The sequence below is a fragment of the Pleurodeles waltl genome, chromosome 1_1, assembly GCF_031143425.1.
Source record: "Pleurodeles waltl isolate 20211129_DDA chromosome 1_1, aPleWal1.hap1.20221129, whole genome shotgun sequence".
Taxonomy (NCBI): domain Eukaryota; kingdom Metazoa; phylum Chordata; class Amphibia; order Caudata; family Salamandridae; genus Pleurodeles; species Pleurodeles waltl.
Genome location: NC_090436.1, coordinates 322017263 through 322045076, shown reverse-complemented (window position 1 = coordinate 322045076; position 27814 = coordinate 322017263). Strand labels below are relative to the sequence as shown.

Sequence of the window (27814 nt, the reverse complement as noted above, 5' to 3'; positions counted from 1 at the left end):
TTTCATAAAACACATCAATCCTAATATATCATAGCATAGCAAAACAAGTTATAGAAAACCCAGAGCTTTATAGGTGTGCTGTTCCATGATTATAAAAATAAAATGTTTGCGCAAACATAAAACTTTGACAGTAGAAACGGACAAAATAAGACCAAATGTGATTTCCCTTTCTTCTCCTGTCCAGCATTGCCTATAAGGGCTTCTACCTGAGGTGAGCTAAAATCTGATAATATGTGGTAGAGATCTTGGTAATGATTTCGGCAGAAGATTTGTCTACCCATTCTAATTCAAAAATGTAAAGGGGCCATACGTGAATGATGTCACAAAGAAATCTCAAAACCAGAGCTGGCATCATCACAGAAACATTCTAGAATGCCTATTGTTGGTGGTTGTTAGAGAGGCAGAGACGCACAAAATACTGTTTTGTGTCTGAACTGAATGGCCCCTCTATCTTTTTTGATTAAGAAACATTTATTTCCTTTTATTATTCAAGCTAAGAACTTGTCGATTAAGAAACATTTATTTCCTTTTATTATTCAAGCTAAGAACTTGTCGACCTTATTTTCCCCTTCAGATTCTTTCTGAGTATCTCTTATGTTTACCATCTATTTTTACCGACTTCTCTTTCTTTAGCCTCTCTGGTAGAATGCGGTGTACTTATAATTTCAACTGTAAGAGATCGAGCTACTTTGACCTAGCCCTGTGTGTCCCAGATCATGCCCTCTCTTTCGGAACTCAATTTAATATAAGTAACATCAGCCTCTTAAATTAAATCAGACACTTCATATTGGCCAGAAAGCACATAACAGCCACCCACCCAAAGTATTCGAGATTAGGGCATCCTGGCCAGTTGAAAAAGATGGAGTTGTGAAAAGAAGTTACTGGGCAGAGAACTTCAGCATCTGGATAGTTAGGACCTTCTTAGGTGGATATGAAATCCGACATGATGCCCTTATTTCTGTCTAAAATAGGTTAAGTCTCATGATGTAATTAGGACCACACATTCATTAATAGCAGCTCTTCTGCCATACCGATGGCCTACACTTCCTCACTTTTATTGTCTACCTGGAGTTGCTATGTATTTTACCTAGCTGAGCCTGGTGGCATTAACATTTTCACCAAAGGCAACAGGATGACAAATTTCCCTTTTCTGAACAACCGCAGGAGCTTTCTGCATTGACAGCCGCACCCCTGTCTCATTATTAAGGTATCTCAAGAAATTGTAGTTTGCGCACTAATCGCGTCCTGTAAATCTGCCAATCATTATCTTCAGCACTATGAGTACTGAACTCTGAGTAGATGCTTTTAAGGTGATTAATGATTGTGGATGTGATGGGCGATGTGTTCTGCAATATAAAACAGATTATTTTAGTATTATGCTCCAAGTTAGTAGAAGATTATGGAATAATTGTCAGAATAAAAGCGAGCAGGTCTAGAACTGTACAATGGCAAGTCAGTGTGTGTATTGCAATGATACCCTCTCGTTCTCATCCTAACATAGGAACTTCCTAACAGATTAGTGCGCAATATAAAGTAAGATATTCCAAAAAGTATTTATTTTCATTTGCTGCCTTGTAACTATGCTCACTGGAGGTGAAACAAGGTGCTTCACAGGCATACACGTATTTTGTGCTGTTCGAGGAATTGCAGATTCTGGGATTTTGGGCGAGAGAGCGCGCCATTGCAGACTAAAACATCACGAGGTGTCCCTCTTCAGAATAAAGGTACACTGTGATTAACTACAATGGATGGATTATGAAAATATGCCTTCATAAATGCATTTTAAAACTAAAGGATTATTTCCACTTGGTTTTAATTCTAGAATTGTGTTTTGAAGGCTTCTTTGATTTACCAGAGTAGATCCGTTATATCGCCACCTGTTTATGGAAATTTTACTAAAGTTCGCATCTTCCGATAATCAGAGAAGGTGAACTGGACAAAGAGGGAGTCAGAAGTTCATGTGTTCCCGTGCAGGGTTAGGTAACAGACCCTGCAAGAAAGCAAGTGATATTGTGTGTGAAAGATGCATTTAATTCCCCTTACTGTTTGTGTTTTATGTGTGTTATTGATTGAAGTTAACCCTCTGTTGATAAAAAAATATATAGTCCTACTTCTGTGATTGTGGTTTTCAAGATCTGGTGTTCCAAAACTAACATTATTTCATGTTGCATGAAGCATATGAAAGGTGTAGTGTAGATCAGTACTGCTACTTTAAACTGGATCCTTCCCAAGACTGGTGGCCTGAGGCGTAGAGGGGTCCCACTGGAAGTGAATGGCACCAGATTATAACAGAGCGCTTATAGTGGAGGCCTGATAGCAGGCCCTTAGACCACGCTAGAGGCACAAAAAGTAACACATTTGAGGGAACTATTTAGGCAGATTAAATTTCTCACAGAGTGGTAATAATTCCCTGTGCTTGAGCCATAGTTTTAAGACTGGGGTGAATGAGACCTTGCTTAAATGCAGATGAATTCCAGAACAAGACTGCGCCTAAGCCTAGAATAGTCACGGAGGGAACATCTGAAGAAGTCGAAAAATACACTTGACTTTGAAGAGTACGCCGAGAAGTCCCACACCTTTAGACATTCCAACATCTATATACCTATGTATGAAATGTCCAAATCACCATATGTGCTTTAAATGGAATATAGAAGTGCAGATTCTCACTCACCTGTTTGCTCCTGAAAAGTGCTGGTACTCTCTGATGAAATATATCCCAGCAGTGCTGAGAAGTGTAGGTACTCTCCCTTTCAAATGAGAGAGGTGCAAGTATTCAATACCAGAGAGTGCCTGCGCATTTAAAGCTCTGTGTGTAATCAACATAACATGGCCCTGATATCATATTTTGTCCGCAGTATTCAGGAACTGTAAGACATGAGGAAATGTTAGGCACTGTTAATTCTGCAACCTTCCTAAATCACAGGTTGAAAATCTTCCTGCTGAAGCAAAGGTTTGTGTTTGGCTCCTCCCGGGTGACCTTCATTCAACAACACCCATTCAGTGCTGCCACTTTTACCTCTGTCTGGTCTGTCATAAGTGGCAAAGGGGTCCCAGGATCCCTCCCTGGAGCAGACTGCTGCCATGGGAGGCACACATGAGCAGCATGCTGTGCAAAACTTCAGGGCACCTTTGCTAGCCTCCCTTGGCTGTTCCTCTGTAATTTCCTTAGGAGAAGGGAGAATGTTGGCAAATACCTTTGTTGCTAATTTCAATTTCGGGTTCCCAAACCACACAGTGTTCATATTTGGCCTCCAGGAAGAGCCACTTCTCAGCCAGTGCTACAGAATAAGGCTAGATCTGTCAGTCTCACAAAATGAATTAAAGTAGCATTCATCAAAGTGAACCTATGTACGCTGACCTCACATTCACTTTAATAAGCGCTGTGTTCACATAATTACATATATCCCAATATATTTGCACGCCACCTATGTGTACTGTTCAGTTGAAATGCTAACAACATGAATCCAAATTCACAACCTGCAAGAGTGTCTATCTGCTAATGCAAAGCCATTTGCTTTAGGATTGTTCTGCCCAGTTCTCACCATTGTTTTGTTATTGTGAACGTTTCCAAGATGTTGCCTCACGTTCTCATGACGAAATTTGCACTATTTGCAAAAAGTGGAGTGGTTTAGGAAATGTAAAGCATGTATGTCAAACCTCGTGTTTGTTGTCCAGTGACAGTTTAGAAATGACTGCTTAAAACAAACCTACTTTCTAATAAAATAGACAAGAGATAAGGTAATGCATCCATTACCGAAACGTCTTGGCACTTGCTGATTTCCAACAAAACTGAGAATATCTGGTTCATCATTAAATCATTTCTTTCAAGAATCAAATTATCTTCACCCTTCTTAGTTTTTATGAATCCCCCTGTTACTAAGGCATTTAAATCAGGCAATGAGTTGAAAATAGGAAATGAAAACGAGGAAATTAGTTGAAGTTTGTCATAACTGACAGGAGTACCAATACTTTCTCTAGTGATATCCCTAAATATGTGACTATGAAGCTGTTGTGTAATATGTCAACCATTTCACAGCTTACTTTAGTTGTTATGTGCAGAAAGATAGATATAAAAATGATTTGTCGAAATTAAGAGATGCATTTTTCTTCACCTGGAAGTAAATATCTTGTTTTAAATCTACTGTATGTTGTTTCTCTTTTCCAGTTCAAAAGGATGCTCAACCGGGAGCTTACGCACTTATCCGAAATGAGCCGATCTGGAAACCAGGTCTCCGAATATATATCCAACACATTTTTAGGTGAGGCCAGTCTTGTGTTAATGATGAGTTTGTGTTGCTAATCCTCCTTGCTATGACGAGATAGGGATTAATACCGGCAAACCTCCTGTTCCCAGTCTGTTCTAGTGATGCACTGTTACATAAGATGGACACTAAGCCATTCAGCTGGAAGATGACTGCAATAGGGCCGAATCCGTTCAGACTGCTTTTGTTTTATCTGACTGGCTTCCTTGCAAGCCTCACTGCCTGTACTTGTGCTGATGTACTTGCGTGTCTCCTGCATACGAGGGATGGCCATTGGCAACCACACCATTGATAGATCCGCCTTCCCCATTGTTACCCCACAGTAGGAAGCCATATCATGCAAATCCAACACAAAGGCTCCTGGCCAGTGAGTGCAACAGAGCTAAAAATGTAATAAATCTCAGAGCACTTAAAGATTATGTTAATATGGTGTTGGAAGGATTTACTCCCTCCCAGGCGCTTTGCTGCTTGCCCGTCTCCATCTGAAGGGAGCTCATTGAAATGCAGGGCACGCAGCGGCGGTGACTTGGTATTCCCTGTCTGTAGATAGAGGGATTGATAAATATGGCTGTGTCAACCCCTAAGCAGACAGCTGCCGGGAGGATGCCTTCCGCGGATGTATCTGTGTGGGCAGAGGGGGGAAGAGTGTTCTCGGAAAACCCCGACTGCCAAACGCAGCAGTGTCTGGAATCTGCCCTCGGAACTCCTGTAGGACAAGGCATTGAAGGAAAGCGGTATACACCCGAGCCTTACTGGCCATGCAGTTTAGAGGGGAATGTGTGTGACACAGATAGATGCATTGAGGTGCGCATTGCCTCATGAGCCGGCAAAATGATGACGAATTATGTCACTTTCTCTGTAAATAAGTTTAAGGAGCTCTGGGAAGGCTCCCAATTGATTCTTATCATAACTTTATTTGTAATGAAAACATTCATAGTAAAGGAGGCTGACATGACAGACCACACGCAGCACACCGCTGAAATTAATTGTGCATCAGTGTAGGGGCAGCATTGTGGTCATTAGTCAAATCCTTTAAGGCAAATACATGTAGTGAGCACTGAAGTTTTATAAAGAACATGTCTCTATCTAGTCACAATTTGGGCTATAAATCTGTAAAATAACGTAGCTTCCAAATCTTGATTGCTGTGGCTTGTGTCCATGAAATGCTCATAAGTATACAATCACTTTGGGTCAGAAATTGCATTGTAGCAGTTGTAATCAGTGCATTGTGATTGAAATCATTTGTAGAGGAGAATATTCCAGCTTCTGAGCAAGCTCTGTAAATAAGAGAGAAAATAGGAACACAGGATTGGCGAAAAAGTATAAAGAAGTGCATCAGGAAAGTATTGCCAGGAATGCAAACATCAATATTTAATGGTTGGATTGTGATGTGAATCATTGCAAAGAGACATAACCCAGTCATGCTATAGCTCAAGGTTTGTAAATAGGAAAACAATTTATAAAAAGGCAGTATTATCAACAAGAATAAACAAACAGAGTTCCTTATTCCATGTCTCGCTGTGAAAAGTCACCATAAAAACTGTGACCCAGACATTCCTTCTAACATCATAAATAAAAAAGAACAAAACAACATAAAAAATCACCAACTAATCATATTTTAATACTGGGGAGTAGCCCATTGTCTGTCTGTTGTAATAGCAGCAAAATCATTGTTGTGGAAGTGAAGTCCTACTGTGAATCCACACGATTGTATGCTGTCGGTAGTATTTGCTTTTTCTGAGTTTTCTGTGGTGACAGTATTTATTTCCTATTTCTTCTCTAATAATCTTTGTAGGAGGCTGGCCTGGCTTGTAGTGGGTACCAGAGGTACTTACACCTTGTGCCAGGTCCAGTTATCCCTTATTAGTGTATAAGAGGTGTTTCTAGCAGCTTAGACTGATAGAAGGTAGCTATGGCAAAGCAGTTTAGGCTGAACTAGGAGACATGTAAAGCTCCTACTATACCACTGGTGTCATATGCACAATATCATAAGAAAACACAATACATAGAATTACTAAAAATAAAGGTACTTTATTTTTATGACAATATGCCAAAAGTATCTCAGTGAGTACCCTCAGTTTGAGGATAAGATATATACACAAGATATATGTACACAAACCAAAATTATGCAGGTAATAGCAAGAAAAGTAATGCAAGCAGTGTAGAATTACAGTAGATTGCAATAGGAGCACATAGGTATAGGGGCAAAACAAACCATATACTCCAAAAGTGGAATGCGAACCACGAATGGACCCCAAACCTATGTGAGCTTGTAGAGGGTCGCTGGGACTGTAAGAAAACAGTGAGGGTTAGAAAAATAGCCCACCCCAAGACCCTGAAAAGTAGGTGTAAAGTGCACCTATTACCCCCAGAGAGCACAGAAGTCGTGATAGGGGATTCTGCAGGAAGAACAAACACCAGCAATGCAACAACAGTGGATTTCCGGACCTGAGTACCTGTAAGACAAGGGGACCAAGTCCAATAGTCGCGACAGTGTCGAGAGTGGGCAGGAGCCCAGGAAATGCCAGCTGAGGGTGCAAGGAAGCTGCCACCGGTTGAAAGAAGCTTGGAGTTCTGCAAGAAAGAAGAGGACTAGGAACTTCTCCTTTGGAGGATGGATGTCCCACGTCGCGATGAAGCTTGCAGAGGTGTTCCCACGCAGAAAGACCGCAAACAAGCCTTGGTAGCTGCAAGGGTCACAGTAGAGGTTTTTGGGTGCTGCTGTGGCCCAGGAGGGACCAGGATGTTGCCACTTGGAGGAAGAGACAGAGGGGGCGCCCAGCAAGTCAGGGACCCCTCACAGAAGCAGGCAGCACCCGCAGAAGTACCTGAACAGGCACTTGGAAGAAGAGTGAACCGGAGTCCACGCGAAGTCACAAAAGGGAGTCCCACGACGCCGGAGGACAACTCAGAAGGTTGTGCACTGCAGGAAGGAGTGTCGGGGATCCAGTCTTGGCTGTGCAGGAAGGAAATCCTGAAAGAGTGCTCAGGAGCCAGAGCAGCTGCAAATCACGCGGTACCCAGCAATGCAGTCTAGCGTGGGGAGGCAAGGACTTACCTCCACCAAACTTGGACTGAAGAGTCACTGGACTGTGGGAGTCACTTGGACAGAGTTGCTGAGTTCCAGGGACCACGCTCGTCGTGCTGAGAGGGGACCCAGAGGACCGGTGATGCAGTCTTTTGGTGCCTGCGGTTGCAGGGGGAAGATTCCGTTGACCCACAGGAGATTTCTTCAGAGCTCCTGGTGCAGGGAGGAGGCAGGCTACCCCCAGAGCATGCACCCCCTGGAAACAGTTGAGAAAGCCGGCAGGATGAAGCGATACAAGGTTGCTAGTAGTCGTCTTGCTACTTTGTTGCGGTTTTGCAGGCATCCTGAGCGGTCAGCGGTCGATCCTTTGGCAGAAGGTGAAGAGGGAGATGCAGAGGAACTCTGATGAGCTCTTGCATTCGTTATCTGGTGAGATCCCCAAAGCAGAGACCCTAAATAGACAGAAAAGGAGGTTTGGCTACCTAGGAAGGAGGATTGGCTACCAAGAGAGGTAAGAGCCTATCAGAAGGAGCCTCTGACGTCACCTGCTGGCACTGGCCACTCAGAGCAGTCCAGTGTGCCACAAACACCTCTGTTTCCAAGATGGCAGAGGTCTGGGACACACTGGAGGAGCTCTGGGCACCTCCCCTGGGAGGTGCAGGTCAAGGGAGTGGTCACTCCCCTTTCCTTTGTCCAGTTTCGCGCCAGAGCAGGGCTGGGGGATCCCTGAACCGGTGTAAACTGGCTTATGCAGAGATGGGCACCATCTGTGCCCATCAAAGCATTTCCAGAGGCTGGGGGAGGCTACTCCTCCCCAGCCTTCACATCTATTTCCAAAGGGAGAGGGTGTTACACCCTCTCTCAGAGGAAGTCCTTTGTTCTGCCTTCCTGGGCCAGGGCTGCCTGGACCCCAGGAAGGCAGAAACCTGTCTGAGGGGTTGGCAGCAGCAGCAGCTGCAGTGGAGTCCCCGGAAAGGCAGTTTGGCAGTACCCGGGTTCTGTGCTAGAGACCCGGGGGATCATGGAATTGTCCCCCCAATGCCAGAATGGCATTAGGGTGACAATTCCATGATCTTAGACATGTTACATGGCCATGTTCGGAGTTACCATTGTGACGCTGTACATAGGTAGTGACCTATGTACAGTGCACGTGTGTAATGGTGTCCCCGCACTCACAAAATCCGGGGCATTTGCCCTGAACGATGTGGGGGCACCTTGGCTAGTGCCAGGGTGCCCACACACTAAGTAACTTTGCATCCAACCTTCACCAGGTGAAGGTTAGACATATAGGTGACTTATAAGTTACTTAAGTGCAGTGGTAAATGGCTGTGAAATAACGTGGATGTTATTTCACGCAGGCTGCAGTGGCAGGCCTGTGTAAGAATTGTCAGAGCTCCCTATGGGTGGCAGAAGAAATGCTGCAGCCCATAGGGATCTCCTGGAACCCCAATACCCTGGGTACCTCATTACCATATACTAGGGAATTATATGGGTGTACCAGTATGCCAATGTGAATTGGTAAATTTAGTCACTAGCCTGTTAGTGACAAATTTGGAAAGCAGAGAGAGCATAACCACTGAGGTTCTGGTTACCAGAGCCTCAGTGAGACAGTTATGCATCACACAGGGAACACATACAGGGCACATACTTATGAGCACTGGGGCCCTGGCTGGCAGGGTCCCAGTGACACATAGACTAAAACAACATATATACAGTGAAATATGGGGGTAACATGCCAGGCAAGATGGTACTTTCCTACAATCTTGTTTCATCTTTTGACATGAACATGCCTATGTCAACATATTTATTTGCTCAATGCATATTAGCTAACCACGCATCCACTTGTGCAAAAGTGACAGCATATTAGAATTACTGCAACATTCTAATCATATTGCCAGTGTTTTCTCTTCAGATGAGTCTTGTACAGTATTTATGACCTATGATGCAAAAAGCACAACAAAACATACTTTCAGCACTATAAGGCAAGAGCATCCCATGTCTGAACTTTTGCAACTCTTCCTGACAGCAGCCTTTATATGGTACCGTGCGGTCATCGAAACGGATTGCATGAGTTGCCGAAATGAGCCTAAAGTAGAATAATTGGTTAAGTAAATAAGAAACCACACCATACAGGTAGGGCAATGTTCACACATTCTCCCATTTTAATACCCGAAAGCCCTGCTGCCACAACTAGAAAATGTAGCTGCAGGTCTCAGTTCAAAGCCTCCATGAAGAGCCCCTATGTCTCCAGTTCCACCTAGACAACATTGGTTACCGATAAAAGGTCAAACTGTTTTCATAGCTACCATCTTAGTACATTGAGCCCTATATTCGGGCTACCCAGAATTTTTTGATTCCAAATTTCAGTGGCTTGCTCTTGCTCGCAATTTGCGTTCCATGGATCAATATCTGATTCGTCTTCCTTACAATAGCACAACTGGATGGGGTGACAAAGGCTTTTCAATGGAAGTTGTTTTAAAACTGTGGAAGCCCCTGCTCCCTTCTCATTGGTCGCAATCAAACCTTCCTACATAAAAAAAAGTCACATTTTCTTTTCTTGATGTCCTGCTTTTTGTCCCCGTTTGTTGGAGTTAATATGATTTAGCTTATCGCTAAGATACCTCGGTGAGCGTTTGCTATGTAAGTACATATTCATGTCATAGTTCTACACCACAGCTCAGAACTCCACATCACATATGAATTCACTGAGTAACAGGATCATGTTGGACAAAAAGCAGGATAACCTACGCCAGTAAAAGCCCGAGTGGTTAATATTGTCCAGTCGGGGCAGAGTCTTAAGCCACATGTAAAATAATCTCCTTTATTACCTTCCCATGCATTCTGCTTACCCCCAGGCATCTCATGTCTTTTGCAGATTATCTCTGCCTACATAAAGCCAGTATATACACCATAAATCAAATTTTAAACAATAATGCACATAGAAGCAGCAATCACTTACCCCTGCTCCGTGTAACAGTTATGGATTCCCTCACACACACATTACCCCAATTACGATTTTTTTTTAAAGTGGGTAAATATGCAGCACTAATATTTTTTATACCCCTTACTACAATTTCATGATTATTTTTTCATTTAAATGATTTGGTCTGCGGATCCATAAGGCATTTAGGATCAGTTCAAAGTACAGAAGGTTTGGAAAGCACAGGGAGGCCTACTGCTTATTTAAAATGGATGTCCAACGCTGCCTTATGCTTGAGTTGATCTGCCAGCCCTGCTTAGAGTACTTCACCTCGATTGATGTAAACTTTGTGCATGTGACTGGAAGCATCAACATCAAGTCGTGCCAACGAGTCACTGCAGCTTCCCATTGTGGTTTCTGCTCCAGAAGGGTTATTATAGGGCTGGGGGATCAAATACACTCAGTGAGCAAAATGTAAGTTTAACAACATTCCTTTTTAGCACACCTTCAGCCTCCACCTCCATTCATTCATCATCACTGCCCAAGCGCTGTTTTGTTTTCGACTTGTTAAAGGGCTCAGGAAGTTTGCACTCTGTTTTACTGTTATCCTCCTTAACAACTGTCATAAATCAAATATTTAATTATTTGTAGACACCCAATTTCATGCAGGACATTTAAAAAACACCCATGCCCTGACTACAAAAATCACGTTAGCATATGGTTTAGTGTGAATCACTTCCTGGGTTGAGATGAGTGATGTTTGTTCACTGCTGGTGCCTGCAAATGTAACCGAAGCATTAACTTGCATCGCCAGGGTCACAGCTTGGATCCCCCTCGGTGGACAATCCGTTGACCGTTTTTGTTGAATGTATAAAGTCTCTTCTGTGAGGCGCATCATGTCAGTATGACCATGCTTTGTCTCCCACAACTAACTGTTGTCTTATCCCTTGAAAGCCAGAGGCATATTCCTCACCCTAACTGTAGTAGTATCCTGCACAGATTACATTTCCCCAAACAACCAAACATTGTTTTTGCTCTTAACTTTACTCTTGGAAATGAAAGGTACATGTTACAACCCTTCCTACAACTCACCTTATTTTTCACGGCGACATGCAGCCATGTGCATTTTAACTTCTTTCCTCCATCGTATGCCCATGCCACAGCAAGTCTTAAGGACTGAGAACGACACAAGAATTACCCCTCTTTGTCTACAGCTTTGTGCAGGTAAACTCTACTGAACAAGGCATATGCGTCCCCCACGAACCAATAGCCAACCTACATCAGGTCAACAGCACCAGACCCCGCAGTCTGTGGCAAAAGGTGTAGATGCCTTCGGTAAATAACCCCTCGCACCAACCTTGCTTCACTCCAGTTTCACAACTCCAGTACTGAAATACGTGGGCAGAACCCCCTGCCTTGCCGTATCCGTGATCGCCACCTTTTCCTGGTAATCGTGAGTTATATCTCACTTTTGTCCCATCCCATACTGAATGCAAGACTTCTCATTACGTGCGATTGCAGAGGACCTCGTGCTTGTCACAAAGGCTATTTATAGAATAGTTCCTTATATAATCCTTCTAGCCTGACTTTCCTCTCTACCTGATAAAGAAGTGTTAACCGTAGCCCAGCATTAGCGATTATTTAGGGGTTGTTAAATAATTGACAGGAGGTTTATTGCACCTTTCTTTTCAAGGCTGAATGTTGGCCATGCTTTCACTTGCAGGAAGCAGCCAGCCAGCCTCCTGGCCTCTTTGCTGGGATAATTTTGAAACCACATATTATTGGTACCAGCTAAAGCTTGACAGTTTCAGTCCCTTACATATAGCTTTGCTGATTGACTCCCCTAAACACCATCACCCCAGCAAAGAATTTGTTTTCTTACATAAATAGAAGGCAATAAGTTGCCTTACCGAGATGTGTCTATATGTATCTATGTGAATCTAGAGACATTGCTGTTGTCCTTATACAATTCTTTGACGTTTAAGGAAAATGGGGTACCCAAGTTTAATTTTAAGTACGTTTTTCTCGTAACTTACACAAGAAGTTTCAATATTTTGCCCTTACTCATTTCACGTTATCCTGTTAATGAAAGGACTGGAGGCAGCAAAATAAAACTGGTAAGCCATGCCAGCTAATGTATATGTGAAATATAGTCTAGGATTTCCACAGCTAAAGACAAAATATTAAAGCCATTTTGACATATTTGAGTTGATGTAGTGGGCAAAGGGGGTTAGTAGTAACGTGTGTTAGAGGGCTCTCGCTCATACATTTGATTGAACAATTCTGTTCCCACCACTTTCCCGATCAGTAAATATCTTGTTTGCGCCACTGTGGCTCGTTTAGCGGCTTGGAATAGTTGTGGGTCCTGTACTCCCAGGATATTTCCTCTTTGTGTCATCTGTTTGAATTGGGCTGGTTATCGATTGGCTCAGCGAAGGTTAGTGCATAATTAATTCATGAAGCTTTGTACATGTTGCACTGCACAGTATACTCTGACTTTCATGTGGAATCGTAGTGCCATCACTGTTTACCCAGTTTTGAGCCAAGCCATCTTGGAATCCTGCTTTAGTACTCTGTTACTCGGTCTCTAATTCATGAATAGTTTGTGGGGAAGCTCCAAGCTGCGTTCGTTCTCGAGAAAAGTCCGGAAGTTGAAAAACAGTGGACTGTTGGAATTTGCTTGTTTTCATTACAGCACTTATTTTTTAAGGTAGAGACAGGGCTGAAGGGTAGTTCTACATCAAAGGTTACTCCAAGATTCCTCACATTTTGAGCTGGAGTGGTGACCCCACGGGCCATACAAAACTTATTGCTCGTTATTATCAATTTCCAGCCTGTACATGTTACTGTTGATGCTTTTGAGATGCTTGTAGATGTTGTTCATGCAATCTGTGATGCTGCTTTGGTCCTGGCTTCAGGAGTGAGCTGGATTGACTGCAGCTGGTGCGGGTTCTAACTCCAGTTCTCATAAGACTGGATTGTTTTCTTCTCCAATTTGTTATGCAATTTTTATCTAAGAGCAAATCCATATGGACCATTTTATTCTGTAAAAATATTGCGACCTAATGTTAAAGTTCTGTCTGTTTGAAACGTTGTTCACACCATGGTTGTGCTGTAATCTGTTCCAAAACAAATCCCATTAAATTATCCGCCTCCCACTTTAGACAAACAACATGAAGTGGAAATGCCTACTCAAGCACAGAAGGAAAAGGAAAAGAAGAAGAGGCCAATGTCTCAGATCAGCGGGGTGAAGAAACTCATGCACTGCTCAAGTTTAACGAATTCCAGTATCCCACGGTTTGGAGTCAAAACTGAGCAAGAAGACGTTCTAGCCAAGGTAAGAAACTAAGAACAACCCGAACATGCTGACTTCTGTCTCACCAAGTGACAGTCCTGGTGCCTATAGACCTGCTGTTTCTGCAGCATGCTGTGGTCACAAGAAGAGATATGGGGTGGTCATTTAGAAGGCAACTCTACTTGATTCATTCATATGTGGCCAGTGACGTCCATTTTGTCATCAATTTTTTGTGGTACATATTGGACTTGCTTTACTTCGTTTTATAAAGTTCATTTAATGGCTGTGAACATCTAGTCACCGTTTTCAAATATCAAACAGGTATTTTGATAACCAGCTGTTGCATTACGAGTTCATTTTGTAAACAGAGAATCCGTTTGCTAAATTTTTTTGTTGCCAAGTAAGTTATTTGTACTCAGAGAATGTTAGCCTACAGACATTCATTCTCTAATTGAAGAGTAATTCGAATTAGGTACAAGGTGCTGGGCTTGCTTAGCCCACATGTCGCTGGATGAGCACAGCACATTGTCACTCAGGGCCTGATTGTGACCTTGGCGGATGGCCACTCATTCACAAAAGTGACTGATATCCTGCCCACCCCTTTACAACTTCCATAGGATATAATGGAACTTGTAATACAGCGGATGGGATATCTGTCACCTTTGTGACGGAGTAGACCATCTGTCAAGGTCGTAGCCAGGCCCTTAGTGTCTAAAACTGATAATGGTTGTGGACACATGCCATGTAATGGCTGGTACAGATGTTATGTTCCAACATTTTAATATTGGTCTTTCCCTGTTTAATTGAGAAGATTCTATCCTTAGTGGAAGAGATGCTTTAAAAGCATTATAGCCCTTCTGACTCTTACCGTATGATGCTTTAAAGTCTCACTCCTTAATTACAGGTAATCTCCAGCATCTCAGGCCTCTAAGCCTTTAACAGCCAGTACAAACCTCAGTAGGGGGCTATAATGCAGTAGCAAAATACGAGGAAAGAGTTATAGTAAGAGTTAGATCAATAAATATGTATATACCCACCTATCAATTACAATGTTATAATGCAGCAGTAAGCTATTAGTCACAGAGGTACATGGACGCACATAGCCAAGTCATTCATGCATATATATAGCCATAATATATAATGAATTTTAGAATATGTTGTCACTATATTCTGCAGATACATAGATTTGCAACACGTAATATCCGTTCATGAGCAATCTATTACCATCTTTATATATTTCCATTACCTTCCTTCTGCCAATTTGTTGCTGGAACTGCTTGCAGTATGTGAAAGCCATCTATTTCAAGATAATGGACATAGAGTATTTTTCTCTGGTGCAATCCACTCATTAGAGCCCCTTCATGTTACAGTAGTGTGTCAAAATATGAAAATATTGGTTACATTTTTAGTTCTGGAGTCAGTCAAGACCTGATTTTGCTATATTTTCAGTTTGAATATCCCTACATGGGGTTTCAGCCAGCCCTCTTCATCCATTAGACTGTTATTGTGCCATTAAAATTTTTCTTCCACTCCCTACAGCATACAACATGTGGCGTGAGTCAGCTCACTTCAGCCATTGGCTAACTACACTGTGATTAAAGGCATTCTCCCTTTACACAAGGAGAACTTTCACAGACTACTGCGGCAATGTGTGCTTTTTGAGACAAAAAAAAATATTTTTGCTTTAAGGCAATATTTTTTATTTGTATTTATTTATTTATTTTGATTAATGCAGGCCCATCAGTTTCCCTAACAAGTGTTTTGCAAAAACCATGTCAAAACAAAATAATCACTGACAAAGCCAAAAGGTGGATGGCCAACGTATAACTTGTTTGCTTTGCCAATGCTTACATACTGAAGTAATGACTTATAGTTAGAATAATTTCCAATTGAGTCATTTGGATGATTGTTACTCACTGCTGTCATCATTAGAGCAAATGCTGAAGGTATAGATGGTATAGGAGAGTGCTCTTTGGTGTTGAGTCAAAACCATTTTTCTCACCCGACTTCACTTTGAGTGCACAAAAACATCTAATCCAAAGTCAGAGTATGAGAATCTTCAGAGGGTTATACCCACGGATGAAATGTTAGCTTTGGAGGACTCTGGTACAATTGATGGCTGAGGCATGGGAGAGTCAATGGAAGTCACCAACCAAAATTTTGTAGCCGTTCACAAAGATGCTGACTAGTCATTCCCACTGTGAAAAAGAATGTAGTTGAACACCATGAAAATGCTGTATTGAATGTTTTTCAACGGTGGGAAAGAGAAAGGAACACCCAACTCTCCACCATAATTCCTTGAGTTAGTGAAAAAAGGCAACAGGAAAATATTTTCTTGATTGATCAAATAAAAATACAACATGAACATTTGATGTATAAAAGCACACATACTGAAGGTTTTCTGCCTGACAGTCCATAGCAATAATCATGGAGGAGATGATATGTGACTTGTGTAGATTTCCTTTGGTACTCCTGGGGATGTTCTTTTGACTCCCCAGAAATTTGCAGACCTATAAAAATTGTCAGTGCAATTCTATGAATGGAAAATTCACGAAAAAATATGTTTGTAGTACAGAACTGTATCCTTAGCTCATCACTCCCAAGTGAGACCTGCTTGTCAGAATAGTTTTTTTTCAGGTTTGTACATCTCCATTAGTGGTTTTCTACTTCTTAAAGTAGGAAGTTATGGAGAAAGGGGCCAATATTTCCCTCTAAATATTTGGGTCATATTTATTAAGAAATCACGCAGAAGCACAGAACGTGCACTGCATAATAGGAAAAGGACAGTAATGTGCTGTATTTAACATTGAATGCAGCATTCCTGTCTTTTCCTTGCACTGGAACACAGTGAGCTGCTTAGCACCAATAAAGACGACCTTGCACCCTGGTGCAAGGGTGCCTGCATTGTAAACAGGATTGGTTTTGGGCAGGAAGGTGCACAAAAACAATTGTGAGAGGCATTTTCACAGCTCTATGTATTGCCCCTGCTTACTAACCAATCTAGTCAATGTTGGTATTTGAGTCTCAGGAACCATTAATGGATAAGCTAATCTATTGTGTCTTGAATTGTAGCCTTTCCTCTACCCAATAAGAACATTGTAAATGCTGATTTAGCGTGATCCAATATGAAGTATGCAATTGCTCCTATGAGTGAGACCTTAATTGCAAAAGGTCCGTCACCTAACTTGACTTTGACAATGTGATTTTTATTGTATTATCAAATCTTTGTGCATAACCACCAAAAACATACGCAGTCTTGTGTTGAATTTCTCTTTTAGGAACTTGAAGACGTGAACAGATGGGGCCTTAACACTTTCAAAGTAGCTGAGTTTTCTGGAAACCGACCTTTGACTGTTGTCATGCACACCATTTTTCAGGTAAGAACTAGTCCTATATCACATAGAGCAGTCCTTGGTCTACATGCCAGGCTCCACCTCAGTAGCACCTTCGCAAACTTCCACACACTATTGTATTTTATTCCTCAAATATGTGTGCATTTAGAAGTTACCTGAGGAGCGGATGTATCTTGGGTTTGAATGTGTTGATGTATATTTGAATAATTTATAAGGCACTGTAAATATCTATATGCGCCCTTTAAGTACGGAAGAGGAAAGAGGCGATTACATCATGCTGTTATTTTTTTCACTAAGTAACATGTCTTCCTTATTGTGTTCTGTGTTGAAACTTCGGGAAAAACATTCTGTCAAAAACTGTACCTAGAGCCCGGCCGCACCCCTGGTCCACCAACGTTTGTTGCGTCATCGGCTGATTCAGCCCTGCTCCCGCCTTTTTCCTGCCTGCTGTAGTATCCGGCTCGACCATATATCCCTCGTTCATTTTCTTACTGAAACGTATATGTTTTACAAAAGTAAATGTAAAGTTTTTTCAACTACATGGCTTTAAAGCTGAATAAGGAAGCTTATTGCCTGTCTGACATTTTTACGTTTGAGGAAAATTGCTGCCAGAGGCTGGTTCAACCATTGATTTCAGAGAAGGCAAGGTTTAGACAAAGCTTAAGAGGTTTTTAGAGGTTTACATCTTCAATAATAATCTATACCTTTTTTTTCAGAAAGTAAACCATGCTGAAATAGAATATTCTAAAAAATAAAAAATAGAAACGGGACGAGGCCTGCAGATGTCAGACATGACTTGCATAAACTGAGGGTGCTTTCTAAAAGCGTTTATTGAATAAGCATCGTAGGATTACATACCGATTGCTTTTGCTGAGGAACAATCTATCAAATGTTTTACACGGATAGCAGTTTCATTGCAATCAATGGGATTTTGGGGGGTAGCCGACCCGGGGAAGGTCTTGGGATTACTGGGGAAATGGAGCAGTCCTAGAATGCTCAGGCTTTAATTGGGCTACTTTGGGCTTCTTGCTGGCACCGGTTATATAGCTGGACATGTCGGGCCCCTGCCACCATTTTAGTGTGGCGACACAGTAGCTGGGGTTAGCGCCAGTTCCTGAGGGTTTTTTTTTGTTTTTTTTTTTGGCCTTGCTTAAGTTCAAAGGTTCTAGCTCCGGGCATAGCGGTTAAAGTCTCAGATGCTCACAGTGAGAGTTGAGGATTCTAGTACAGGCATGTTGGTGGCGTTACTCATCGAGATGGCCGAAGATAAAGTGTGACAGGCGATGAGGCTGCTCGAGGAGGCGGACAGGCTCGATTTGCTGGTGGAGGGCAGGCGCACCGACTCGTGGCCCGTGTGGCGTGCAGCAGCAGGGGTAGCGGCGGAGGTGATTGCGTGTTCTCTGCCGCGTCCCGACTCCAAGATCGTAGAAGAGAAGAATACTTAATTTTAGAAGCCAGTTATATAATAAAATTATACCCAGTCTCTATCCTTCTGAACAACTGGTACTATCACTGCTTCTGTTACGAAAGTGTAACCTAGGCTAAAAACGCCTTTTTGTTGAGATCTATATTTATCATTACTGTTGTTTGTTTTAACTCCATCTTTATCATTGCTGTCTTTCAGGAGCGGGACTTATTGAAAACCTTTAAAATTCCAGTCGACACTTTAGTAACGTACTTGATGACTCTGGAAGATCATTACCATGCGGATGTGGCGTATCATAATAATATACATGCAGCAGATGTGGCTCAGTCTACGCACGTACTGCTATCAACGCCTGCTCTGGAGGTAAGCGCACGCTCCCAGTGTATTGTCTTACTCGCTTTTCCCCAGTGCCATCCATACAAGCCTACTGCACAGCACATCATCTTCTAGGGTAGATTTAATTTCACAAGACCCTATTTTAGTTTTGCTGTTTTCTAATTGGATAATGACATCAGATGCCTGTGCCTGAGTATTTTTTTTTAAAATTGTGGAAATGAGTGCAGATCGTTACTCTTTCTACAGAGGCCCCTTTGCAATCAGGCCTAGTCCTTATTTTATTCTTTTCAGCAATATAATTAATGCATATTTTATTTAATTACTGAAAAGAATATATGTTCTTGATGATGCTAATCTGGCAAAATGTGATCTTATGCTTTTCAGAGTAAACATTACATTCAGTGCATTTCTATAGCAAAGGCTCTTTAGTCTTGGAAAAAGAAAATTGTTACCTAGAAACACATCTCACACCTAATCATTGCACAGTAACCTTAGTCCCTGTCCCTATGAACATTTTCCAGGGATGCTTTTAGCTGCCATCCCACCACAGACTGTTTCCCTAAGAGAGTAGCATCCTTTGAAGAAGGCTGCAGGGTGCACATGCTGCCTCTGATGTGTCTCAAGAAGGCCACGTTTCCACTGCACATTTGTTGGGGGCTCCATAACACGCTTTGAGCTGCTTGGACAACCTTCTTGACAGCAGTTTAATTTCAGTCTTTGTCCAGTCAGCTCTTTTCTCAGAGCCCTGTTTCAGCACAATGCTGATTTGTGTTAAGCGGGAACTTGTATAAATTGCAGCAAATGTGACAATCCGTATTTATTTTAACTTGGTACATGAAATCATTACACGTCATGCACTTGCTCATGAAAGCATTAATATCCCATTAGTAACACGCCAAAGGCACATTGCTAATGAGGAATTATTGCATTTACTATTTATGAAACTTTGCACCATATAGCATATTGTAACAACATTTTCCACTCGTATGATGCCTACCTATAATGGTACGTTCAGCTGCGTGTGGGTGTGTGTCTATATATAACTTGCTCAACACAAATACATATGTATACTATATATGTAGCATGAGAACAGTCAGTGTTGTTAAATCGTCACTTTTATTCTTGTCAGATGCCTTCCGTTCCAAAATAAAACAAATATATTTTTAGGGGTTGTACATCACGAACCATTTTATTGCTTCATCTGTCGCATTACCAGGAACATGGTAAAGAGGTGCCAGTTCTAAGCCGATTGACTGCCTGCCCACCCCATGTTAAAGTCACCTGTTTTAGAAGAAGCATCGCTTAATTGCAGCTATCCAGGTCATGCAGGCCTCGATAAATAAATCCTGCAGTAAACGAAGTGATTGACAGTACAAAAAAAGTGAACTTAATTATTTAAAAACATGTGCAAAGATAACCTGGATATGCTTTATTGTTCCTTAAAATGGTGAGATGGCTGTAACTCAATGTTCACTAGATTGTCCAAATGCTGTGGTGTTTTTCCTTATTCCGTCAACCCCTGTAAACAAAATGCAACATTAATTGTTGTTACATTTATTGGAGGAAACAAATTGTGCACTAAGGGTTCCCATGTAAATTACAGAAAATAAAACCCTGGCATAGATAAGGATGGTGTTCAACCAGTGCGGAAAAAGGTTGAAAACTTCACAGCAGGGAGCACATCACACAGCCTACGTTTTTAGGGACGAGCGCAAAGCGCCTTGTCCGTGGTGTAATCTCTCTGTGGGCTTTTAACCACTCCCATGTCTCGCACATCAGTTTGGTTGGTTTTTGGGCTTGCCTTTTAAAAATCGCTTGATTTAATTAGTGAAAAGCATGCATATGTGATGCCTTTTCCGGTGTTTAGCCCACCTCGAGCGCACGGGCCAACTACTGAAAACATACATGGCTCCATGTTTTCGGTATGGTTTCTGGGCTACTTTTTCTCTTTAATTCATAGGAAGTGTGATCTCGCTGGGCAGTAGTCAAGCGTTTTGCATGCCATTGACCCTGTTACACGGATATTTGCACTTTTGCTGGTTACATGGATAATTTAACTTTTATCAATATGTTTCACTGCAAGCAAACTTCTGTTTCCTTTTGTGTGTCTGCTTTGCGCTCATGGCTGCCGTCGGCTCGCTTATGTGAAACTGTTTTACTTTTCATTTTAAGTTTATGTGGCAAGAAAAGTCAGGTTATGAGTTTACAACGCTGATAGCTTTAACTCGAGCAAACGCAAGACCCATGATCTCCTAAACCATGGAGCAAAAATGCTACTAGTCTCAATAAATCTGTGAATGCACCAAAAACCATGGGTAAATGCTTGGGAACAGCCAAGCTCCACCCATGGAACGCCATCCCAGGACAGAGTAATGCAAGGCAGTGTCTTGTGTTTACTCCAGATTTACTATGCCATGCAGAGCCACACAAGTGGGCTCTGCGCAGCATAGTAAATCTCACTTAAAGGCTTGTGTTTTTCTTGCTTTTCCGGTGGGGCCCATCAGCACTCATTCTTTGGGACTGGGACTTAATTTTCCCCAACAGACTTTGAAACAAGTCGAAAGAGAGAAAAATGTACAGGGGAGTAGGAGAAAGATAAGGGCAAAAAAACAGTGACAAGAAGAAAAAAAAGGATGAAAACTAACAGCAACGAGTGGGATAAAGGGACAGTTGGTCTCCGGTTGTGGATTAAAGAGGCATGAGGTGGGATTAAAACTACACAGCCTTGGTATTCAGCACCCCAAATTTCCGACAATGCTGGCAGCGGGTGTCTGAGCAAAACTTTTGGCCCTGGCACATATTCTTTTACAAATTAAGCACTGCAAACACCAACATACTTTCACGATGTCTGGGCAACGTTATGAAAATAGAAGAAAATATTGATTGGCAAATAGGGAGTAGGTGCCAGAAGCAAATCCTGCATTCTTATCAGCTTGCAGTCAGAATATATTGAATGGATAAAGATCTCTAATTTAACTTCTATAGATCTCCACCATGCTCCTTTCCCTGCTAGAATTATTTTAGGAAATGGATTTCAGTGAAATCCAAGGTATGTCATTGAGGTATTTATCCACAGTGTTTTAGGCAGCAGGTAGAAATGATTGCTTGTTCCTTCCTGAGGCATATAGTAACGCAAGAATATATTAATTAAACTATTTCCAGGTCCTAAAGAGATTTCCTGCAGAGATTTTATTTTCTTCATGTGTTCTATCTTTAGGCCGTCTTTACAGATCTGGAGATTCTTGCTGCGATTTTTGCTAGTGCAATACATGACGTAGATCACCCCGGGGTTTCCAACCAATTTCTGATCAACACAAGTAAGTTTTAGCTTATTTTTCTATTTCCTCATTCGTATGAGAAAACAATATGAAGGTTGACTAAAAATGTTTTCCTTTTTCACCCTGCAAGTGCTTCATGTTTGCTGCTTTGCAATTGTGTTTTATTTCCAAAATTGATTTGTTTGGTCTTGAAGAGTCTGCTACTTCATTTATTGTGCCATTCACGAAGGTTTTGCTTGTGTTCATGTTCTGCCAGAGTTCTGTTTTACAGATTTTATACTCGAAATTTCCCAGGTTAGCACATGAATAGGGACTGTTATAATTCATTGACTACTTGATGATCCAACGTACATATTGGTGCTCTATACCAGTACCTTGGTTTATAAATAGGACTGTTGGTGTGTGAATATATGAAAAAAATCCAAAAATGTTATCAGCATGTCATAAATTTGGTGAATGTAGGGTTACAGTATGTTCCTGAAGAAGCAGAAGGTGTGGTCCATGAGTTGAAAAGTATGTTCATGAGATGAAGTAGTGATTCACGAGTTGAAGAACATGTTCACGAGCAAAGGACAGGTTCATAAGATGAAGGGGTGACTCAGAAGACGAAGGAATGGTTCACAAGCTGAATGAGCATTTCATGAGTTGAACGACAGTTTCATCACTGAAGGACAGGTTCATGAGATGAAGCAATAATTCTTGACTTGAAAGGGTGTCCATGAATTAGTTGATGGTTTATGAGATGCAGGACAGGCAAATTGGGTGAAAAAGTGATTCACATCTTTTCCAGGTTTTTTGATGAACTCAAAAATAAATGTGTACGTTTTGGTATACTGCCAAAACTGTGAATGATAAAGACATAAATGTGGTAATAGAAGACAGTTGCTGAAAGGTGGGATTTGTTGCATCCTCTGAATATTTCAGCAAGTTATCGGTAAGTGAACACTTAACTAATAAGCCAGCCTTTGAAAAATTTAAATTTTAGCAAAACGGAAGAATTGAAAAATGTTAAATCTTAGAAAAACAGAGGAAAAATGTTGCTTATCAGAATCCTCCAAGCTAAATGTAGGTTCATTCATGACATGTCAGCTGTCTCTGTCTCTTGAGGATGATATTGACCAGGTTCTGTGTTTATCAGCCATAGCACTATGCATGCTTAAACTTGCAGGCTTATAAATGCAATACAAAAAGTGGAACTACAAGTCCCACAACACCTGGTGCTGTTGGTAGATGAAAATGTACGACTGGCCAAAACTCAGCCTCATGACATGGGTTAGTTCTTTCCTAATACAGCACAATTGTCTCTTTCTTGCTAGACATATGTTTTTTTAATAGTGGGCTTAGAAGCCACCCATTGGTTGCCTTCATTGTCATTCTCATTCTCGTTCTCATTTGCGTCTTATTGGTCAGCTACCATAGGGTTTCTTCCTCTTCATATGTTTGTCGCTCCTCTGGAGCATGGACTCATTACTTGTATCCTCCCACTGCACATTTTGTAGTTGTTTAATTTTCTTCGTGTTTAAACATTGTACTAGAGTGTGTCTTTTTAACTGTCTCCATTGTGTACGTCTCCCATCTCCATGTTCCTAGAGGCTGCCAACTCTGCTGTCCGCAGTGTTATGCCACACTCATTCTCTGTTGTCCATGTTGCCTCTAACACCCACCTTCTCTCTGTTGTCCGTGTTGCCTCTAGCACCCACCTTCTCTCTTTTGTCCGTGTTGCCTCTAACACCGCCTTCTCTCTGTTGTCCGTGTTGCCCCACCATTGCCCTTGCCACTCACCCTCCCTCCATTGCCGGCGTTGCCCATGTCTGTTGCCCATTTTGCTACTCTTCAAGAGATGAACATGGCTAAAAACGACGACAAGGCGAGATCTATTGTCTTTGGCAACGCTTGTTCTGTTATGTCATCAGTAAAGTTGGTTTCCAGCTGTATATTTTTTAGTGGACTGGAAGCAGCTGATAGAAGTTACACAATTTTAGTATAGTAGGGAGTGTAGCCAAAAGACGATGCCATTTGCTTGAGTATTGTTTTCTTGTGATTGCAGGAAAACAAATATTGTTTCATGCATTGATTCAGAGCACAGTGGCATTTTGTCCCAAATAAGGAAAAAATCAGATTATTGTTCATTTTCTTTCCAAATAGAAGACTTTATCCTTTGTAAAGTTGTTGCTTCTCTGACACTCATGCACAAACAGTGCGTGTGTTGTGTGCACTTTCTTGACACTCGTCGCATTGCTTATGCCTTCTTCGTTTCGGTGCTAGGTTTAGAAGCAGCTACCTAAAGTCCAAAGGCATTTGCAAATGTTCATGAGCACCCACAAAGGCTCTGCCCATGTTTACCTAACTGCATGGCCAGCATCACAGACTCCACCCCTAGATCCCTCACTGCTGCTGGCCTGAGTGGCTCTTCATCTGTAGATGAGTCCACACACATGCCACCGCTTCAGGGCTCGAAGTGCCATCCGAGTAATTAAAGATTTCCAGTTAAACTAATTTAGATCGAGTAAGGTTTATCTTTCGGAGCTTGGAGAACGCCTTTCGAAATTTTGGAAAGATAACAATGATAACAGTGGAAATTTTGGGGCTGCCATTTGAGTGTCAATGTGTCCATACCTTCGGATTAGTGTCTCTATTTTGTGGGGATAGTCTTGTAAATGCTGTGGAGTATCTTGCACCATGATTTTTGTCACTTGTCCATTACTCTATTCAACCTAATTAGGTACACAGAAAAGCATGCGCACTTCGGTCATTTTGTAAGACATTAAAGGGTTTATTGCAAGCCACCAAGGTCTTTTGTTGCACTAATACTGCAGCGGGTAAATAACAATACTGTGGCTAGCGGTATTTACCAGGTACCTTATTACCTCATTCAGAGTTCCAGACCTTGTTGAGGGATTACAGGGTACTGCTACTTGTTTTTTCCCATAGTAAGAAGCAGCAATTCAGAATGCTGAAGCTTTTCCCCACATGAATATTCCTGGTTCTATGTTGAACATAACACGCGTTCGTACAGGGCACGTTGACCCCTTGTGGCATCTTGGCTACTCGAGGGTACCTGGTGAAGATGTTAGACGCAAGGATCTCCAGTGCAGCAAAGTCCACCCATCTTGCATTTTCAATTTGGGCGCAAGCTAACGTCTGCTCCTGAATCTGGATTTCCAAAAGAATCGTAATGAGACTCTAACCAGTTTAAGGTTATAGTCTGACTTCTCCTGCTAGTTTAGAATTTTGGAATTTGCTCAATATTTTTTGCTTCAAAAATTAAAAAAAAGATTTTGTTCACTATGTGAAAAATAGAAACCCCCGGTGAAATTGGGGATAAATACTCTACATTACTCACTATTTCCAGCATCAGAGGAGAGAGATTTACTCAGCAATTTAATGTAGTATAATTCTGGCACCTGTGCAAATATTAAACATTCATTGCATATTTCGTAGCCTCTTGGCTCTTAAAAAAGCATGTTTTTATTGAATATTTAAATAATAATATACTTAATAATTAGGAGACCAAAGCTTTTTTTCTATTTACTATTTGTTTGCAACAAAAGCATAAGTTGATGCTTCTAAGACACCAATCAGGATATCCTCTTTCAATCAGAGGTGTTTTTATAGATATAACGAGAACATTGGGTTAAAGCAACTGGAATTATTTATAAAAATCCATTATTTAGGGCTCTTCAGTCTGTAAGGGCTGCTGGCTACATTAAAGGTCATGTGAGCTATTTGATGTGCTAACTCGTGTTCTCCTGCGGAGAGGGCGCTTTCGCTGCTGAGTGGATGCAGGTAATTGCCACTTAATATGCAGCATTCGTACGTGGTGAGTAATGGGTTCCGCGCTGTGTTCTGAACTTTAAGTTCTATGTGAATGAGTGCTAACTGTGGTCTTTAGAGGCCTGCTGTATAGTCTGAGGGTCACCCTATGGTGGAATGAAACACGATGAGTCACCCATCCTACCAAATGAGATCCGTAGTCATAACCTCGTTAAATATCTGCGAAAACAAGTTCTGTTCTTCAAAGAAGCACAACCCAGCAGGGTAAAAACATTAACTTATCCTGTGGTCTCAGGGAAAAATTCTTCATTGCATGTTTGTTATGTTTTTATGTAGCTCACGTTTTGCTGTTAGTATTCTATTTTCTCACCTCGGGTACCTTTAAATGTACCAATGTATTGCAGTTATATGCAAGAACCTTTGGGAGGAACCTGAAGAAAAGTAATTGTATGTACTAGGCAGTTTCAGGATACAGAAATGAAGGTTGTAGACATCCACCAGTTCATTGGACAAGATCAGTCAGTGAGCTTATCCGCTTTTGGGACGAATCGTAGATTTCTGAATTGGCACATTAAGCAGCATAGGGGTTTTCAAGTCTACCTTGCTTATCAGTTGTAGTTAGTTATGTTTGATTGTGTGTTGGACCTGCCCCCCTCTGCTGGGTGTCACTCCCAAACTGTTTGCCTTTCCTCCTGTTTCTGAACACATTTCTGTTGGCTTTTAGGATTCTGTGCACTTTACCACTGCTAACCAGTACTGAAGTGCCTGTGCTCTCGCCTTTAAGCATGGTAGCACTGGCTTACACTCAATTGGCACATTTAAATTACTTGCAAGTCCCTAGAAAAGTAGTACTACATGTATTTAGGGCCTGAAAATTAAATGCCACTGGTACATCTGCAGCATTCATTGTGCCACCCACTTAAGTAGCCCCGTAAAACTTGTCTCATGCCTGCAATTGCAGCCTGTGTGTGCAGTTTTAAACTGCCATTTCGACCTGACAAAATAAACCTTTTGCCAAGCCTAAACCTTCTTTTTTGTTACATACAAGTCACTCCTAGACCAGGCCCTAAACACCCCCTTGGTCATGGTGCATAGTGCGTTGTATTTAAAAAGTTGGACATGTACTTTTAAGTTTGACATGTTTTGGTAGTGAAAAGCTCAATTCATTTTTCACTATTGGAAGGCCTACCAGCCCGCATTACATCGCGGTCGGCCCGATCTTCTGAATTTCACCCGGTTTAGCACGACCAGATAACTGCAAGTGTCACTTTGTGCTTTTAGATGCTATACTTGCCTTAAATGTTTGAAATTGTTCTACTGACTGGACATTTGTCGTTTTGGTGTCAAATAATGTATTACATTTATTAAATTGTACTCTCTTTTTCTAAATTAATGTGGGATTTTTCTAATGTGTTTTCAGTTTATTACTGTTTGTGCGATGCATACATACTTTACACATTGCCTCTACGTTAAGTCTGACTACTTTTGTGCCAAGCTACCAGAAGGCTAATCACAGGTTAATTTGATGACTTTTGTGGTTCATTCCAGAAAGGATTGCGGTTGTTGCTTGAGAAGGGCTCACACCCCCCTCAACCAACAACCCAATTTCTCACATTGTTATGTTAATTGTTTTTTATAGTGTATTACGTGCCATAGCTGGAAGATTCAAAGTAAAAAGACAATAGAGGCTTTGGATGGTCTGAGTCGGTTCAGCAAAAGACAGGATTCTTTTCATCTTGTTACAAAATGGGCTTTGTTTCTGAATCAAGTCTAGCAGCACTTGAAGAGCTCAGGCCTACATCAATACCAGCTTGGGCCACAGCCTATCACTGTTCAGACATGGGCATCAGTAGTGGTAACTGTGGTTTAGTTTCCAAGTAAAGAAAGTGGATGGGTTTATTGTTAGAACAAGACACTCAGATAGACAGACCATTGCGATAGACCTAGATCTGGTTCTTGCCTCTGCTGTAAGCCAAGTGAGGGTCTTCCAGGCTGGCCCTTGGTCTGTTATTTAAGACCTAGATTTGTTTCTTTATTTTTTATTTGATGCAGTGGTCCATGTTGCTAATGCGCGGAGGTGCAGGCGGCTGATTGCTCTCCCTGGAGAGTAATGAAGCCAGGCATTTTAGTACATAATCCTGT

General features: G+C 41.6%; 1 protein-coding gene across 4 annotated transcripts in view; it reads left to right on the top strand.

The window, feature by feature from the left end:
- LOC138284067 (3',5'-cyclic-AMP phosphodiesterase 4D) overlaps nucleotides 1-27814 on the top strand; it is a 1206532-nt gene that overhangs the window by 1155219 nt on the left and 23499 nt on the right. For all 4 annotated transcript variants that reach the window (XM_069222486.1, XM_069222477.1, XM_069222495.1 and 1 more), the window contains 5 exons: nucleotides 4166-4259; nucleotides 13375-13547; nucleotides 16784-16882; nucleotides 18483-18647; nucleotides 21838-21937. In XM_069222486.1, coding sequence (XP_069078587.1) covers nucleotides 4166-4259; nucleotides 13375-13547; nucleotides 16784-16882; nucleotides 18483-18647; nucleotides 21838-21937 — 631 coding nt within the window. The remainder of the gene's footprint in view (nucleotides 1-4165; nucleotides 4260-13374; nucleotides 13548-16783; nucleotides 16883-18482; nucleotides 18648-21837; nucleotides 21938-27814) is intronic.